This window comes from Exophiala oligosperma, assembly GCF_000835515.1.
Source record: "Exophiala oligosperma strain CBS 72588 unplaced genomic scaffold supercont1.18, whole genome shotgun sequence".
NCBI lineage: Eukaryota > Fungi > Ascomycota > Eurotiomycetes > Chaetothyriales > Herpotrichiellaceae > Exophiala > Exophiala oligosperma.
The window spans coordinates 46,052-63,318 of record NW_015622835.1 but is presented as its reverse complement, the minus strand read 5'-3'; the positions used below and the strand labels follow the sequence as shown (position 1 = coordinate 63,318).

Sequence of the window (17,267 nt, the reverse complement as noted above, 5' to 3'; positions counted from 1 at the left end):
ATCTCGTAGCTGGACATTTCGGGCTCGCATGCGACAGCAGCACGGGACGCCGTGATAATGATGTGTCCCGACTTTTGCTTCTGCATCAAGGGGAGAACGAACCGAGCAAACAGGTAGGGTCCTTTGAGATTGACCTCGAGGCCCATCCACCATCGACGAGGGTCGGTCTCGGAAATGGGTTGCAAGGGGGGACTGATGCCTGCATTGCAGCACATGACGTCCACGCGGTTCCCTGACCATTTGGCGGCATCATCAATGAAGCTCGCGACCGCCGCCTCGTCCCTCACGTCCAGCGCTCTCAGAAACACGCGGCATTGCGGATTAATGGCTTGTATCTGCTGCTTCGTTTCCTCAAGTTCAGAATCTTCCAAAGCTGTCAGAATCAGCGCGTCCGCCCCCGCCTGTGTAAAGGCCTTGGAGATGGCTTGCCCTATGCCTGGAATGATCCCACATACTATATTAGCCACTACCCCGGCTCAAATGAATTGGCAGCGAACATACCCCGTCCTGCACCGGTGACTAGCACGACCTTGCCATTGGCACTGCCTTTCAACGCGCCCGCTGCATCGATCGTCTCATAGACTGATCCCACCTTGTTAGGGTGAATGTTAGTGGCCATTGTTCCCGAAGATGTATTGACCGTATTTGGGTGTCAGAAAGTGAAGCTGATGCGTTCCTCAATTCGAATAGGAGTTACGAGATTTCTTGAGAACTCTCCGACCTCTAAGTCATGGCTTTCTATAACATGGGTCGGCTCAGCATGTCTTCCGCGGCATCTCGCGTGTTGCTCGGGATAGTCTCGAGCGATTTGGGGCAAGCAATGAAAAGTCAGTCAAAAGCCGTGACCATCTTCCGCATCTCCTCAACCGGTTAGCGCTGGGGCCCCCCGACAAGCCTCCACTTTGAGGGAGAACTAGCTGTCTGCGCAAGGCTTCGTTCGCTTGGGGTTGCGACAATTTGTCAAGAAACTAGACGATTATTCTCGTCCGTCCCCGGGTTTCCTAGGGCAGCTTGATCGCGGCCTGGAGATGTGGGGATCATATTGACCTAGTGCTAGAAGGGGGTCTCCGGTGGAGACGATGGGTTTATCTCGTTGCTGATATAAGACGATCGCCCCTATGTGCAACACAAGCCAATTCTCACCCCTAGCGAACCTCGTCTCTTCGAACCAAGACAGACGTTAACTCCGTCAAACCGTCATGTCGAACTCCCCGGTAGAGCAGAAAGGCTCAACCGAAGCCGTCGAAGCCATTGACCACAGAGCAGTCGAAAGGATGCAAGTCCAGCATCCTACCTCGACGACCGTGACGGAGGATCCATTCGTAAGTCTCATGTCAAGATCTCTTTTGCGTTCGCACGCATTTTCCCAGCCCACCTTCCGGGTCTTTTGGTTGTTCTCGCCTTGTCAGATGTAAAAACTGCGGCTGACATCTGGGATGTGTTAGACATGGCCCTTCTGGGTCAAGATAGGCATCACTCTCAATGTCTGTGCGAATGCATTCCTCAACAACGTCTCTGCCGCTGGTCTTGTGCCCACGTTGTCTCCGATTTCCGCTGAGCTCGGCATTCCCATCACCAAGGCTTCCGGTTTCATGGCCTACAATGTCCTTGCACAAGGGCTGGGCAACATGATTTGGGTGCCTACCATGTTGACTTTCGGCAAGCGCTGGACCATCCTCGGTACTATGGTTCTGTTGTTGCCCTGCATTGCTTGGGCCGCGTCGGCCAAGAGCTATGAGAGTCTCCTGGCTGCTCGAATCATTTCAGGCTTTGCGTCAGGTGCTTCAGAGTCCTTTGCGCCCGTCATCATCGGTGAAATCTGGTACGAACACAATCTCACCACGGCGTTGGGCTTCTTCGCCCTCTGCATTCTCGCCGGAGCTGGTCTTGGTCAGCTCTGCCTTGGCTACGTCACTCAAGGGGCCGGATGGCGATGGGCCTTCTGGGTCACCTTTATCGCCTGCGGAGTAAACTTCCTCACCATGTTTTTCTGGCTGCCTGAGACCACCTATCAGCGTGGCCTCGAGATCGGAACGACGGCAGGCGACGTGGAAAGAAGCGAGATAATCAAAGAAGACAAGATAAGAGGTGGCGAGACCGTGGCCAACGCCGGAGAAGATGGCGTAAACCTGACGCTTGTGACCACGGCGCCGCAACTCAAGGCCATTTCCCAGAACATATGGTTCATCCGTCACCCTCATGTCCAGTATCGACAGAACTGGTTCCTCAGTTTCATCCGGCCGTTCCAGTTCATCGTCTCGGTCCCAGTCACATGGTCGAGTCTGACCTATGGTGTGGCCGCCGGTGCCTTCACGGCTCTGGGGGTGTGTATCCCGCAATTGACAGCTGGTCCCCCGTACAATTTTGGCCCAGGAGCACAGGGTTTGTTCGGGATGTCAGGTCTCGTGGGCGCCATCCTCGGCGGAACCGTGGGCGCGAAGCTGGTCGATATCTTCAATAGCCACATGGAGAAGCGACGATTTCAACACCATCAGGAGCACAAGCCCGAAGAGAGACTCATCATGATGGTCATGCCCTTTGTAACCGTCAGCACCGGTCTTGTCGTGTACGGCTTCACCATCGACAAGCAGATGGCTTGGATCGCTCCTGCAGTGGGATACGCCATACATTCATTTGGCTTCACCCTCCTGGCTGGCATCACTTACAGCTATGCCGTCGACTCATACCTTATTCGCTCTGGTGAGGTCATGGTCTACAACAACACCATCCGTGCTCTGCTCTCATTCGGCTTTGCGGATTTTATGCCAAACTATATGGTCAAAGTCGGTCCAGCTACGGCATACTCGGTGCTTGCAGGTATAATTTGGGGAATATCGGTCCTGGCTATTCCCGTATTTTTCTTTGGACCAAAGCTGAGGGCTATGACCAATCGGCTCTTGTAAATGGCGAAATATCAGGAAGCAATAGTGGAAAAGGTTGAAATATTTTCGAACGCGGTGGTTATTAGGACCCACACCGACAAATCTGTCGCCCTTCGAGGGCCCATTCAATCTTTTGGCCGCAGAGATGCTGAGTTTCAATCAAAGGCTGGTACTGTAAGCATGCGCTGACAGCATACTCGCACACAACGAATGGTCGGGGACTGTAGTGTTTCCCCAGAACATTAAGCTATACCTGATTCATGTTTATAAAGGCTCCATAAAACTAGCAACACTTGCTCGAGATGTCTGTAGCAACTCGACTCGCCGAGGACGTCGCAAGCGCGACATCAGCTCCAGGATCTTGACCTGTCGTTGCATTTTATCTTTGAGATCGTCGCTCTTCGTAACGATCCCGGCAAATTCGCTTTGAGCCAGGCCGGCGGTACCACCGCAAACGCGTAATAACAAAAACAGCTTGGCCAAGAACCAAAACAAGGTGGGATTTAGAGCAAAGCTTAGGTGTTTGTGATCCCGGTATTGTCGTGCGTTCCACCAATGCATCCAATTGTCCAGTGCGTTATTCTCACTGGCGAAACGACCGGCGTCAGACAGCGCGTCCACTTCTGCAGCAAGTGATTCGATGGTGTGCGCCGAAAAGTCATTTTGGAGATTGTTCAGTATCTTGGAGGCTTTCGTTGCCTTGTATGACCCAGGAGCATCGTTTGACTTGGCCATGTCCAGATGTTCACTAATCTGAAACTTGGTGGCATTCCATACGAGGCAGTGAATGCCGTTGATCAATGTGAACATTCCAAACGAAGAACCTTCGAATGGCGAAGACTGTTCAGCACTGTTGTTTGGGAGACGAAGCTTCTGCATCACGGCGGAGAAGAGCTCTGATCGGGGAGTCGACTGGAGAACTTGCAGACAATTCGAAGATGACCTTGCTTCCCAACTTGCCTCGTAGGCTGGAAGTGAAAAATCCATCTCGAAGGGTGAGAAGGTTGGAGGATTTCCCTGGAAGATACATCCTGCAATATTTTGTGTGAACAGGGCATTGGCGACTCTAAATTAGTGGGATGCCGTCAGTCAACAGACCTCTGTCAGCTCATCGAAGAAACCCTGGGTGGGCCTACCTTATCCGCGACTCCAGGTCAATCCAGGCGTACCAATCGAATGATTGCAAGGTCAGTGTGTTGTAGTCTTCTCCATGCGCGGACTGAAAGATACGGGCTCGCTTTGCCATCTGTCAGGGAGGTCAGACGAGCTTGCCATTAATGCAGCGGCGAGGAGTAAACTTACTGAGATACTTCGTGCAAAGTGGACCGAAACAAACTTCTGAGCAAACTCATCCTGAGAGGTCGCCAGCACCGAGCAAGCCAGGATACTGGCCTGGATCGCTGACAAAGGAGGTTCATCCATGTTTTCTTCGTGCTATATCAATTCCTGTGAGCTGGAGAAGCAGGATTTGAGGGAATCCAGTCCTGTCATATTACTTACCGGTTGATTTTCAATGTCCGTCAAAACCTGCATGGCAGCACTGAGGATATGTTGAGTAGTCATAATCTGATCGTCGTAGCAGGCTCCAACACAGTACATAGCCATTAAAAGCCCACGTGGCGCTTGACCCAAGCTGAAAGAGGCACTGTGTATGATGGGAAGGTGGCGTTGGAAGTGTCGACCGAACAATTCGATTGAGTGCACCAGTTTCTCACGGGTGATACATTGGTTAGTTGACTCATACGTGATTCGCCTGCCCTTGGTACGCAATAAGGCATTCAATTCTTTACATTTGGCTTCGACTGGGTCAATTTGTGCTAGAAAAAAGCAGTCGGGCGCAAGAGTGGGAAGCTTGGTTGTGTCATCGGTAAGCTCTGGATCTAACAAAACAACCGTGAGTTCTTCTTTCACTGTCAATTGGGCAAATATAACTGTCTCCGAGCCCACCAAATAATATCAAATCCAGCCGTGACTGACCTGTAGGATGATGGATCTGTTGACCATCCGTAATCTCGTTCATAGAGTAGCCGCTAGCCATTTCGGCCGAGGTACTGCGCCAGCTAAATGGCTCACATTGCATAGCGATGCCGTCAAGATTCAGACCTAGGCTCATCTCCAGGAAGTCTGGCCACATGGGATATTCTGTCATATTCTGAAAATTGTCATAGCTAGCGCTCTCAGCGGTGATTGAATCGGTGGTTGAGACCTGTGTGAAATCCGGTAGAGCTTCCAGTGATTCCATGGGCTGTAAGCACACAGAATGTACAGACTGAGCACTGTTGGGGTGTTGGCCTTGAGCTTGCCGGTCTATATTATTGAGGCCCTTAAAGCCATTGTATCCTCCAAATGGAGGAGGGTCGGAAGGGCCCTCTCGGGTGTATTCGCAACTTAGACTTTTGCTGGCGCATCGCTGACAGGGATGTTTGTTGTCACACTTTGTCTTGAGCTGAACGCATCGATCGCACGCCTTCTTGGTCCGGTTGCGGCGAACTGGGCCTACACTCTGTGTCGGCAACGGCTGAGAGCTCGCGAGAGCGCATCGACTGATGTGGCGGGAGAGCACATCGCTAGATAAGTACAGTTCTTAGATCTTTGCGATCACTCAACCGCTGCCTCGGAGGCATACATACCTTCTAGAAAACGCTTCGCCGCAGGGGCACGAGTAACTTTTCTCCCCAGAGTCTACACACGGTTAGCCTGGCTTTGCGCTCCCACGCGGCACTGTGAACGGCAGCCGTACGTAAAGAAAGGTGTCTTCTCAAATGTTCCTTGCGACTGAAATTACGCCAGCATTGATCGCAATGAAAAGGTTTGTTCAATGTCACCATGTCGCCGTGCCAATCCTGGTGGTAGTGCTCAAGGATGAAGTTTTGTTCGAGGTACCAACCAAGATGCCGTTCGCGTGGCGGGGGAACATCGGACATGCAGCCCTTGCGCTTCCCCGAGTCCAGCAAATCCGGGGCTCCACGTACGGAGTACGGATCACGGGATGTCGTGAAAGGAACCAGGCGGCTGACTAACTTCTTCAACTCATGATTTACCGCTCTTAAACACTGCGCATAGCTTCCCATAAACTCCCGTACTTTTACGCATTTTCTTCCTCTCCATGCGTAGAAGGTAAGGATTGGGTGTGTCACTGGTAGATTAGAGGAATGGCACTTATTCCAGGCAACAAAAGCACTGGCCGAAACCTCTCTCCACATACTCTCTGTTTGGCGCTTCAAGTTGAGGAATAGGAGAAGGACAACCATCAGCCGAGATACACTTCCCATCACAAGCCTCCCCGAAGTCAAAGGTCGGCAGGGCCATGGAATCAGTTGAACAGACCTTGTGCAATTGAAATACCGTTTGGAGCCGTGCCCAGTCACAGAGCTTGACAGCTTGATGTTTGGAATAAAACACCTGCTCGCCCCCCATTTTCACGACACCTTTTCTTTTCTTATCGGGCCCCTTTCCCTGTACCTTCGTCTGTTGTCTGCCACTATGGCCCATAATCATACACAATACTCCCCCTGTGCTCATCGCATATTCAACCCAGGTTCTTCCGCAAGCCAGCCATGATTCGCAACCTTCCACGATTCATTAAAGTCAACCTTCATCACCGCGCCACAGCCATGACGCCGCGATAATACTCCACACCCAGCGCCCTCGCATGACTCAACCTCGCGTCCGCAGTGAGAGGAAGGTCGAGAATAGATTTCTGTTGCATAGGTTGTCAGTTCAGAGTTCCAGTAATTTGCCCCCGGAAGCCCCTTGCATCCTACCAACAGGAAGTGGGTGGAACATCAGAGTAAACATACCTTCTCACCGATCCCCCTCTCGCCCTGCTGCTCCAAAATGCCCGCAACCGTCCTTCCCATCTCCCTCAAAGCGACCCTCTCCTCCAGCTTCTCCTTGTCCTTCCCCAGTGGGCCCAGATTCGTCTGTTTCTTATTCAATCCTGTCAACGTCTTTTGCAAGCGCTGTAGTAGTGCATGTTGCTCCGCCTTGCCCTGGTTCGAATGCGCCTTCTTCGACTCCTCAAGCCTCATCAACACTACAAATGCTTCGTACACGCCACCACCGTCGCTCCAATTAATGGCCCCGATATTTTGTTCAGGGTTGTCACCGAACCGCTTCAGAATATCTCGTAACGCATCCCAATCTTCATCAATGACGAGTCGTGGCGCAACACGGCGAAGTAAACTCTCATGCGCGGCCAAGAAATCTTCTGCAAGGATCTGATAGGACAGCTCAGCGGTGGAGTCATTCGTAGAGCGTGCGTAGAGGGCTTTGGCCCCGTAGAGCCAAGTGTCTGGTAGCTTTAAGCTTTGCGTGAGGATGCCAAAGAGATTCTGTTGAGCGCTTGTCTCAGGCGGATCGGGTAAGCATGCGGCGTGTTTGTTGAGGAGATCTTTGACTTGATTTGTGCGGACAAGTGGGTCCTGGATGTGGAGGAGCGCGTAGGCGGCACCCACAACGTTACCACGTGCGGAATACTCGAATGCGAGGATGCCAGCGAGATCCTCGGCCTTGTCTTGGTCGACCTCGACACCTGGCACCGTTGCAGCGATAGCATGATGAAGGCGGAAGGTTGTCTGAGAGTTCCAACGGTCCGATAGGGCTGAGGGCTTGGGGGAAAGTGGGTTTCTCCACGCCCTTGTTGCCTTTGGCCTTGCTTGCGAAGAGCTTCAGAAGGATCCACAACGGATCCTCGTTGCCTTTCCCATCAACTGGAGAGACAGTCTCTTCAAGACTGGTAAGGTTGTCCTGAAAGTCTTTCACAGCATCTTCAATGTCACCAGTCTTCTGTCGTCCGTACCACAAGGATAAAGCGAAGGCCTGCATCCAGTCAAGCTCGAATTTCTCTGAGATGGAGAATGTAGAGGCGCGATTTTCAACAGGCACATTCTGCTTGCCCTGGCAGACACCTGTGTTACCTGCGATGATCTCATACAAAGCTCGAATCTCCTCACTCATCTCAGAGATGACGCCTTGCTCGCGCCATGCGCTGAGCTGGTCGGCAATGTCTTGTTGAACCGTGTCATCAGCCGATCCAATCTGTGCAACCAGAAGTGTGAGGTAGAAATCCTTCTCTCTCATCAACACATCGCATGCAGCTTTGATATTCTTCGCTGTGAGGTATAGAATCGCGGCGGTCGCCGCATCCAACTTCTCAGCTGCCTTGATGTGGTCTCCGTGACGGCGCCAGACTAGAGCAGATATGTATTTCGAGAGTCGATCCCTGCGGATGTTGCCTAGGAACTCGCGTTTCTGTTCGCGGGTGAGGCCGAAAGAGAACTCATCTTCATATTCATCGAAGAGGACATGCGCAAGCTCGTACACATCGAGTTCGGCTTGGCTGGCGTGTTGCTGGACTAGCTGATCTTTTGCCTGAGAAAAAGGCACAGCGTTATGTTTGATGAAGGGTACGTCGTCGAGGACAACAACCTGAGCATCGATTAAGGGGGGTCTGGTGTCCATAGTGGCCTGTGCATATGTTAGAAATGAAGAAAATCACAGGAAAGGGCGACTGACGGTAGCCGAGCTACCTTGAAGTGAAGTCAATGCCACATTCCTGCTGTGACTCTCCACCAGCACTTCGGTACTCCAGCCAGCTTCGGATTCACTTTCGCCATTCGACTTGTAAACAAGCCCGTTCGTCGCAGTGAAGTGAGGCTTGAAAGAGGCATGCCATAATTTGTCATTTTCGGTCAGCTCGGAATCGCCGTCAAAGGTCTTTGCGCGTTTGGCGTAAGGAAACTAGAAACAAAACATGGCTTAGCAATTTGTTTCATTCAATAAACTACCTACATACTATGTGGAACCATAATTGAACCCTGGGACTCGTCACAATCTCGGCAATAGCCTGCCTTCATAGTCGTAATCCATCCAACATGCCGCGCAGGGTTCAAGCAGTTTGGGTAAGGAATTTTGGGGAGAAAGGGGAAATTCAAACCTCAAAGTCCGGTCCTGCATGTCCTTTCCTACCCTTTGCCATTCTCTCTTCGTGCTTGCTGAACAATGAATTCATGATGTCAATGCTGGTCCGAAATTCATTCTTATTGAGCGTTCTTGGTTTGATCGGTTCGTATGCGTGGTCGAGTAAAACTTTGCTTTGAACGTCGCGCAAAGCCTCACGGTTCTGCTTGCGAGGGCTGATTGTTCGTTGAAGTTGCTCCGCCCAGTCGCCCTCAAGGGTGATGAGGGCCTTGCCAGGAGTTGCCAAGCGGCTGGCTTTCAGTATGGGTCTGCTCGGGCTCTGGAGAGTTGCAGGAGGTGGAAACGAGCCGGCCATGCTGACCTCGTTGTCAGGATTATCATCCTCGGACTCTTCAAGGTCAGATTCCGGACCATTCTCAAGTTCCTCAGCTGTTGGAGCACCTGTGTCGTAATCGTCAACAACAGAACGTCTGCCATATCCTCCCGGAACAGTTTTTTGTTTGAAAGCAAAGGTGTCATCATCGTCGTCGTCATAGTCGTCGTGCTCTTCACTATCGACTTCCATTGTGGAAGCGTCTCCAGATTGCGAACCGCTAAGAGATTCAGGTGGAGCGGAAAGTTGGCTCTGGGTGAGATCATCTTCATCATAGTCCAAGCCATAGCGAGTGTAATGAGGGACCGTAAATGTCCAGATCCCCGTTGTCACATCATAGTTGATGAATTCAGTGCCATGCATCTTCTTGAGGCGATTGACATGCTTCTCGAAGATGGGTCCACTAGTGGCAGATGATGGCTGGCCTCGAGCACGAGGCCACGAGTTCTCAATGGAAATTGTCGATGGGACATTGAGACCCTTGCCAACTGGTGGCTTTGAGCTGGCATCTGGGTAGACCGTGACAGAGCGGAGTCGAATCTCGACTATCTTCTCGTATAGATCATCCAGTGGCAACGCAGTAAGATCGACTGGCCCGTTGAAAACCACGTGACCACAACCTTTCCGGCCAACCTCGAATCCGCTGAATTTCTGGAGCTTCTCACGAGGCAGTTTGCTGAGTTCGGCGCGTGTAGGCTTCATCCAGTAATCTCCTGGTTGAGGATCAGGCTTGGCCTCCACAGTTGCCTTCTTCGGACTAATGTGATCCGAGGCACGATCCTCAGGTACCACGGCGAGTTCATTGCCCCTGGCCGATGGGGCGTCTGGCGTCGCACTTCCATTCACAGCTCTGCCGCGAGGCTCAGGTTCCGGTGTGTCATCATCAGACTCCGTTCTGACCAAAGCGCCAGTTTCGCCGTTCAAGGTGCCGTTCTGACCGCCAGTCGTGTCCTTGTCAAAGCTAACACGCTTCCTCAGCTTGGTTGGTTCGGCAGATGCCTCTGCGTTGGAAGCTCTAGATTGAGCATTGCCATTGGCGGCTTGGTCGGCGGTACTTGGCTGGGGCAATGCAGGTAAGGATGGACGGCTGAAGAGGTCGTTGCGAATGCTTCGATCGATAGTCAAGCGACGCATGTTGCCTCCGGACCAGCGAGTGTGAGAAGGATTGAAAGCATTGGGGCTCAGCACGGTATCGCTGTCGCCGCCGCTGAATTGGGACCTCAGATTGCTGACGGAAGCGCTCTTGCCAAATGATCGTCCGAAGCTGCCGCCGTTGAAGCTTCGACTGCCATACATGCTGCTGCTCAAGCTACCGCCACCTGGGGTGCTAGCTGCACTGTTGGGTGTGCCATATGTGGAATAAGAAAATCCAAAGCCAGCTCGACGTGGAGGAGTCATGTAGCGAGACTGGTTGAGTCGAAGGCTTGGTGGAGGCTTTGATTGGCTCTCCTTCAACTTCTGGGTGGCTGACAGTGGAGTGAAGATAGGTTTGGAGTTGTCAGGGGTAGGTACAGGTAGTCCAGTCCAAATTGAAGTCTGCCCATAGGGATTGGGGTCATTCAAAGATGAAACTCTAAAGTCCGCTTGCTGTTGAGGATTTTGCTGGTTGTTTTGTGAATTTCCGAGGCCTGAAAAACCACCACTCGTACCAAATAATCCTCCTTGCTGGTTAGTACTAGTATTGCCGAATAGACCGGTCGAGGCAGGCTTGTTCGCAGAATTCCCAAAGGAAAATCCAGAACCGGTATTGGTGTTTGTAGTATTAAAGAGGCCACCAGACTGTTGGTTATTCGAGGCGGCATTGCCAAAAAGGCCACCACCAGCGTTGGGAGGGTTCGTATTTCCAAACGAGCCACTGAAAAGTCCACCAGGCTTCTGGGCGTTATTCGCGTTGTTGTTCCCGAACAGTGAACCGCCGGTGTTCGTGCTAGATGTGAACAAGCCACCGCCAGTATTGTTGTTTTGCTGGTTGTTGTTGTTATTGGCAAATAGACCACCGCCAGAATTCCCTGTGTTGGTGTTGCTGAACAATCCCCCTCCAGGTTGATTCGGAGTTGTTGACGTACCAAAGCCTCCAGTAGAAGTGCCGAAGAGCGGCTTCTGCTGAGTGTTGTTGTTGTTCCCGAACAATCCACCACCCTGCTGCTGATTCCCGCCGAAAGGATTGCTGTTGGGTTGGTTGTTCTGGTTATTGTTGCTACCGAACAGTCCAGGGCCGGTATTCGCGGCGTTGGTATTGGTGTTGCCGAACGAGAAGGACGGTGTGGTGGTATTGCCACCGAATGGGCTAGGCTTGTTTTGGTTCTGGTTGTTATTGCCAAACAAACTGTTGCCGGACCCGAAGCCGGTGTTAGTCGTGGTATTGTTGGAGGTTCCAAAGAGTCCACCAGACGAGGTGCCTGTCGATGGTGTATTGAACAGTCCTCCTCCTGCTGGCTTGTTTCCGAACAATCCACCACCGCCAAATCCAGCTGTCGCGGTATTGGATCCAAAGCCTGTGGAAGATGTGGTTGTGCCGCCGCCGAAAGGATTGCCGTTGCTGCTACCACCAAACGCCCCAGAATTGGTATTGCCTGCGCCAAAGCCACCACCGAAAGTGCTGTTGCCGAAGCCACCAGCTTGTCCCGTGTTGTTGCCGAAGCGGCGTCCAGCGTTGTAGTCGGCGAGGCGGAGCTCGTCGAAAGAATACTTTTGGTATGGTGCCTGGAAGATAATGCTCTGGTAGGCGCTGCTGGTGGGGCCAGTCCCATCCTTCTCGACAGTGGGAACAAACGGTGTTGCCGCAGTTCCTTCTGAAGGAGGGACTGGCTGGTTGCTCAGAGCGGTCCCGGAACCAAAGGCATTTGTGCCGCCGAAACCACCTGTTGTCCCAGAACCACCTTGACCAAAGAGGGGTGTAGAACTGGTGGTGTTCCCAAATGCCGGCTTATTGGCGTTGTTTCCGAAACTGAAGGAAGAAGTGGTATTGTTGTTGTTACTTCCAAATGCACTGGGATTGGCATTGCCCCCAAATCCACCTGTTGAACTCGCAAACCCACCGGTATTGGTGTTTGTGGAGTTTCCGAAGAGACCTGTTCCCGTGTTTGTGGTGCTGGCACCGAAGGGATTCGAGGCTGGCTTATTGCCAAAGAGGGAGCCGGAGGTGTTTGAGGTGTTTCCGAAACCTGTTTCATCAGTTTGCGTTAGCCCTTCCATGTCCGTCTCTGCAATAGCTGGAAGCGATAGAGAAGGAAGCGAAGTTGTGCGCGAGCGAAGGCTAGTCGGCTGCAGTCGCCGACGTTCGAAGACGGGATAGATATTCGAAGACATGATGGGCAGGCTGGAAAGAGTGTGATGGTAGGAATCGAGAAGCTGCAGACATCGCAAGAAGAAAAGATATGGCTAAAAGGAATGACGGTTGTTTGGGTTGCGCTGCCTGTGTAGGCAGTGACTATGCAGTGAAGTGTAGTACTGTGAATCTTGTCACGCACCTCCGGTGTTGGATCCGAACGTACTTCCTCCGAAAGGATTCGAGTTGGTCGTGCTGCTTCCGAAGCCAGCATTCCCTGTGTTCGAGCCAAAGGCTGGCACTGCATCGCATGTCAAGCTCTGGCGAGGCCAAGTGAAAATAAACCGAGTTGACTTACCTGCGTTGGTATTGTTGTTGTTGCCAAAGCCACCAAAAGTACTTTGATTATTCGTGTTGCCACCGAAAGAAAAACCCCCACTGCCAAAGGACATGTTGGCAGGAATGGAAGAGCGTCGCGCAATCTTTGAATGTGAGGGGAGTAAAAGGGAGAAAGAAAGAGCGTGGGAGGAACAAAATATTAAGGCCGGCTTGAGTCTTGCGTGACGCGCCGAGACAGGTAACCGGAGTGGAATGAAGTTGAGACAGGCAGGCAACAGCTCTGCGAAGAGACTGTCGTCGATCTAGACCTCTCAGACTCGATGCAAGGATGCGCTCGAGTGCCCCAGTTGACCTGATTGAATGATGGCTGCGTGAGCAGAGACGGTGGTGGTGTCTTAACAAAGACTAGAGCAGCAAGACCTTTGGCGGATACTATCAGGACCGTCGCCGCAAATTGGCACAATGGCACTGAGGACTGGAGTAACTGGGATTGTTTGTACTGTATCTAGCGTACGTCGTATTGACGACGACTTGATGCCTGAGAAAGAAGAAGAGCCAGTTCTCACCCGTTTCGGGTGGGAGAAACTTCTTATGGCTTCCCCTTTTCATCACGTGTGTAATACGGCTGTAGCCGGAAGTCTCCTATCTTCCCAGCCTCGTGTCCGAATCTTCTGCTACCTGTCCACCTACTCGAATCGGGTGGAGGACTGGAAGCAACGGTAAGTTCGTCAAAGTAGGTTCGTGACGGATACGCATATACTCGATCTCTTGTCCAGCAGACCCAGTGAAAAGGATCTGATCGGCGGGGATCAATTCGTCCATGGCCGAATAGTTTATTGGTGCCAAAAAGGGTTCTGAGAGCCATTTTGGGACGAAAGTTGGGCCGAATGCTCGTTCAACAAACATAAGGAAGTGCGCTTGAGCCTGCTGAGCTCGATGTTGGCTCTATTCAGTCTCTGAAGTAAGTGCAGCGTGTCGACGGTAGAGAATCTATTCGTAGAATTTATGGAAATTATCAATAAACTTCCCCTCTGTCGACTACTGTCATTGATTTGGAGAGGTATGTAAATCGAAACGCGCTCCATTTAGTTCATCTACTCATGTACTGTACTGCAGGATGGCGCCACCAGAAAAGGAAGGGAAAGGGAAAAATGGTTGCCCGGCAAGAGCGAGCTCGACAGCCGTTTAGCTTCCCAATGCGACAGACTCCCCCACAAAGAACCTCTCTAGAGAAACAAGTTTTTGACAAGATGTGGAATATGAAACCCGGATGGAACTGGAAAGAAACTGGCCGAGGCAAGATATTCTTCAACAATGCGAGGACATGTGTTGAGGAAAGAGAAATGTTGAAAAGCCGTTTGGAAACCTTTGGCGACATTGGACCATGGAGGGACTTTGTCGAGGAAGTTGAGGCGACCTTTCACGAGATGAAAGAACCATTTGTTGAGGGACGCAAGTATGCGGTAGCTTTGAGTTGAGGCAACGGTCCGTAAAAGATTGCAAACAGTATCAAGGGATGGGCATTTCACGGAGCCATCACGGGTCAAGCATGTATCTTCGCCACTGCCCAAATTCGATCTTGTCACACTGGTTATGGGCAGTGTGCCTCCCTTTCGGGCAGCCTTGGGGTGTTTTTTCGGGTCCCAAACGGGTCCACTTTTGGTCCCAAAGGGGTCCATTTTAGTCCCCCAAATATGGGCAAATCCATATGTGAAAGCCTGCGCCCAGTACATCAAATTCCGATTCGATTAAGTGCTGTACTGTAAAAGGGACCGACATAATATTATAAGAAGTTTCAAGGTATAAGACCTTTGATTCTTCTCGCTTCCATTATCGCTTCTACCGCACAACAATTTCCATGTTCAATAGGTTGACGAGTTCTCTTACTCTATATCCCTTGTACAATACTCGATGAAGATGGTCGCTACCTTATCTTTCCTGGCTCTTGGCCTCATCGGTGCTTCTGCCGCTACTCCCTCTCTGCGATTCGCAAAGCGCGACTCTCCCAACGGTTGTGCGGACGGCGTCCCGAGCCAGGCCGCCATCGCAGGTGCAATTAATCAGTGGAACAGTGATGTCACCACCGTCAATGATTTTCTCGATATCGCGACTTCTCTGCAAGGGATTCATTTACAATTACAGCTCGTAGGTTAGTATTAGCAATTCCTCTCCGTACTTCCTATTTTCTACTATTTTTCACAGTATTTTACTACTTCTTAATCGAAAACTACAGGTTCGACATGAAGCTAATACAACTGAACCTTCTTATAGTCGCCCTCAGAGCTGCTAACGACGAGCCCGACCAATTACAAATTCTCGCGTGTGCGTCAGATGTGAGTCCCAGCACGGTTGCGCAGACCGCCGCAGACGACTTATTCACTGGGTTCGCACCCAACGTCCTCACGCCCCTAAGTAACATCCTCAACGATCCATCATCGATTACGCAGAATTTGCAGCTAGTCAATCAATTTCGCTGCTGCCATGTGTTACCGGACCTTGACACCTTATGGAGCTCCACTGCCGAGGACGACGGCGTTGCCAATCAGGTGCCTTTGTCGGCTCCTAGACCGGCAGCCTGTGCGTCCATCTATTGCTGAGTGGACATGGGAATACGACGACAGGGGTGGAACGAGAGCTAGTGGCAAAATCGAACGGAATTATTGATCTGGTCAGGAGGCAAGGAGTAACTCGCGGAGGTGGGATTCTGGGAGGGCATTTAAGATAGCGAACGAGCCGTTGTATAGGAAAGCTTCAGCGCGGGCTACGCCCGTGGGGACTAGCATTGTGACCTCGGTCGTGCTGTTGCCATTCAGTGTCATTGACTGATTTGATCTCTCAAATATAGAATTTCCGAATTCGCGATGCACAGAACTCCCAGACATTGGTCTGATTCACTATGGACACCGGTGCTAAAACGGTAGATCCCATCGCCATCGCAATTTTCATCAGCGGCGAGCACCATCCACATAGACAAGATGAGTCGGCAGGCTTCAAACCTCCTGGAGAAGTCAGGTTTTTTGTGTGGAACTGTGGGCTTCTTCATTCGTAGCTCGAAAAGGCGTAAGATGGTTAGATTGGCTTTTTGAAATATCAACTCCGCTTCGTCGATAAGGTCATAGAAGAAAATTGACCCTTTGTCGTAATCTCTATGGAGCATTGCCTGAGACGCCATTGCTAGATTGTCCACGACACCTATTAAGTGGCCTAGCGAGTCCATGTATGAGACTCCATCAACGTTCTGGGCAGCAATCGCATAGATATCCGGAAAAGCCTCAGTGTATGCCTTTTTCAAATCTTGGAGTCTGATGGAGATGGCATTGTGTGACTGAGTATCCGAGGTAGGCTCCATCTGTTGGATGCGTGCATAGAGTCGCGAGAAAGAACAGAGAAATAAGGTCAGACTTGAAGTCTTGTATGATCAGCAATGACCACAGAAGCTCGAGGGATGGGATACCTTAAATTCATCCTGGATATTGTCGCTTTTCGATTGTCTTAAACAGTCAGCTGTATTGCCCAACGTACGAGCTCCCAGTTGATCTCGTGCTCCTAAGTGGGAAGGGTTGGTCGTTCCCATTGAGCACGAAAAGTCTGTTGAAGGTGGTCTGGGTTAGATTCGACTCTCAAGCAACGCTTCACTTGGCTTCACGTTTAATTCAGTTAGAGCAACTAGAATAGAGTGAGGTCCTATACATGGCTGTTTCAAAGTCGAAGGAGAGCTCGACGGATGCGTGCAAGAAAAGTCCACAAAGACAAGCAAAAGTGGCAGGATCAACCGCCGTAAATCTTGCCTCTCCGGCCTCATAAGTTAGAGCGCAAGGGATGGTTTGGCAAAAGGCAAACGGACAAGGACAAAACATTAAGGCATCAAGTCCAGGGATTGGGGGAGAGGTCCGTGTAAGTTCAACTCATCCGCAGGGCGCACGAGGTGCCACAGGCTGACAAGAAGGGTCGCAACCGGACGAAAGAATCTCATCGCGAAATCTGCCGTCCGTTCTGCTATGACAAAATAGGGCGCAAGCCAAACAAGCCCTAGTTAGAAACTATCATGCAGTGATTTAGATTCGCCAGGCACCCTTGTTCCATCCTACACCGGTCGCTATGAGGCTGAAATGTCAGTGTTTATCGGAAGACCTGTCTGCCGACCTCTACACCGGTTATGCGTTTCCAATCTCTTGACTTCAGGAATAAAACGCCACCTGGCCGAGACAGATTTAAGCCCAGAGCCAGCGGCCTTTTACAGATTGAAGCTCAGCTTCATGGCGTCTCCATATCTTACTTTGCTTCTTTGCATACTTGGAATCTCAGTCGCAATAATAAGTGTTGTAACGGCAACATTACGCCTAGGACGCAGGCTGCTAAGCCGTGATATACCTGATCTTCAGCAGGGATGCTCTCTGGGAGGCACAGCCTCCCGTAAGTGTGCCTATGATCCAAGAAAGCCTGTCATCATATTATCTCACGAAGTGCCGGAAAGATACTCGAG

General features: G+C 51.2%; 2 protein-coding genes across 2 annotated transcripts; one reads left to right on the top strand and one right to left on the bottom strand.

Moving 5' to 3' along the window:
- Positions 1-12,639: 12,639 nt before the first annotated feature.
- On the bottom strand, positions 12,640-12,897 carry PV06_11027 (uncharacterized protein; the record flags this gene model as incomplete). The annotated part of the gene is made up of 2 exons (XM_016412634.1): positions 12,640-12,746; positions 12,804-12,897. The coding sequence occupies 2 exons, from the start codon at positions 12,895-12,897 to the stop codon at positions 12,640-12,642; spliced, it is 201 nt and encodes a 66-aa protein (XP_016256947.1).
- A 1,038-nt stretch (positions 12,898-13,935) lies between these two features.
- On the top strand, positions 13,936-14,262 carry PV06_11026 (uncharacterized protein; the record flags this gene model as incomplete). The annotated part of the gene is made up of 1 exon (XM_016412633.1): positions 13,936-14,262. One exon carries the CDS (start codon positions 13,936-13,938, stop codon positions 14,260-14,262), a length of 327 nt encoding a protein of 108 aa, XP_016256946.1.
- Positions 14,263-17,267: the final 3,005 nt, after the last annotated feature.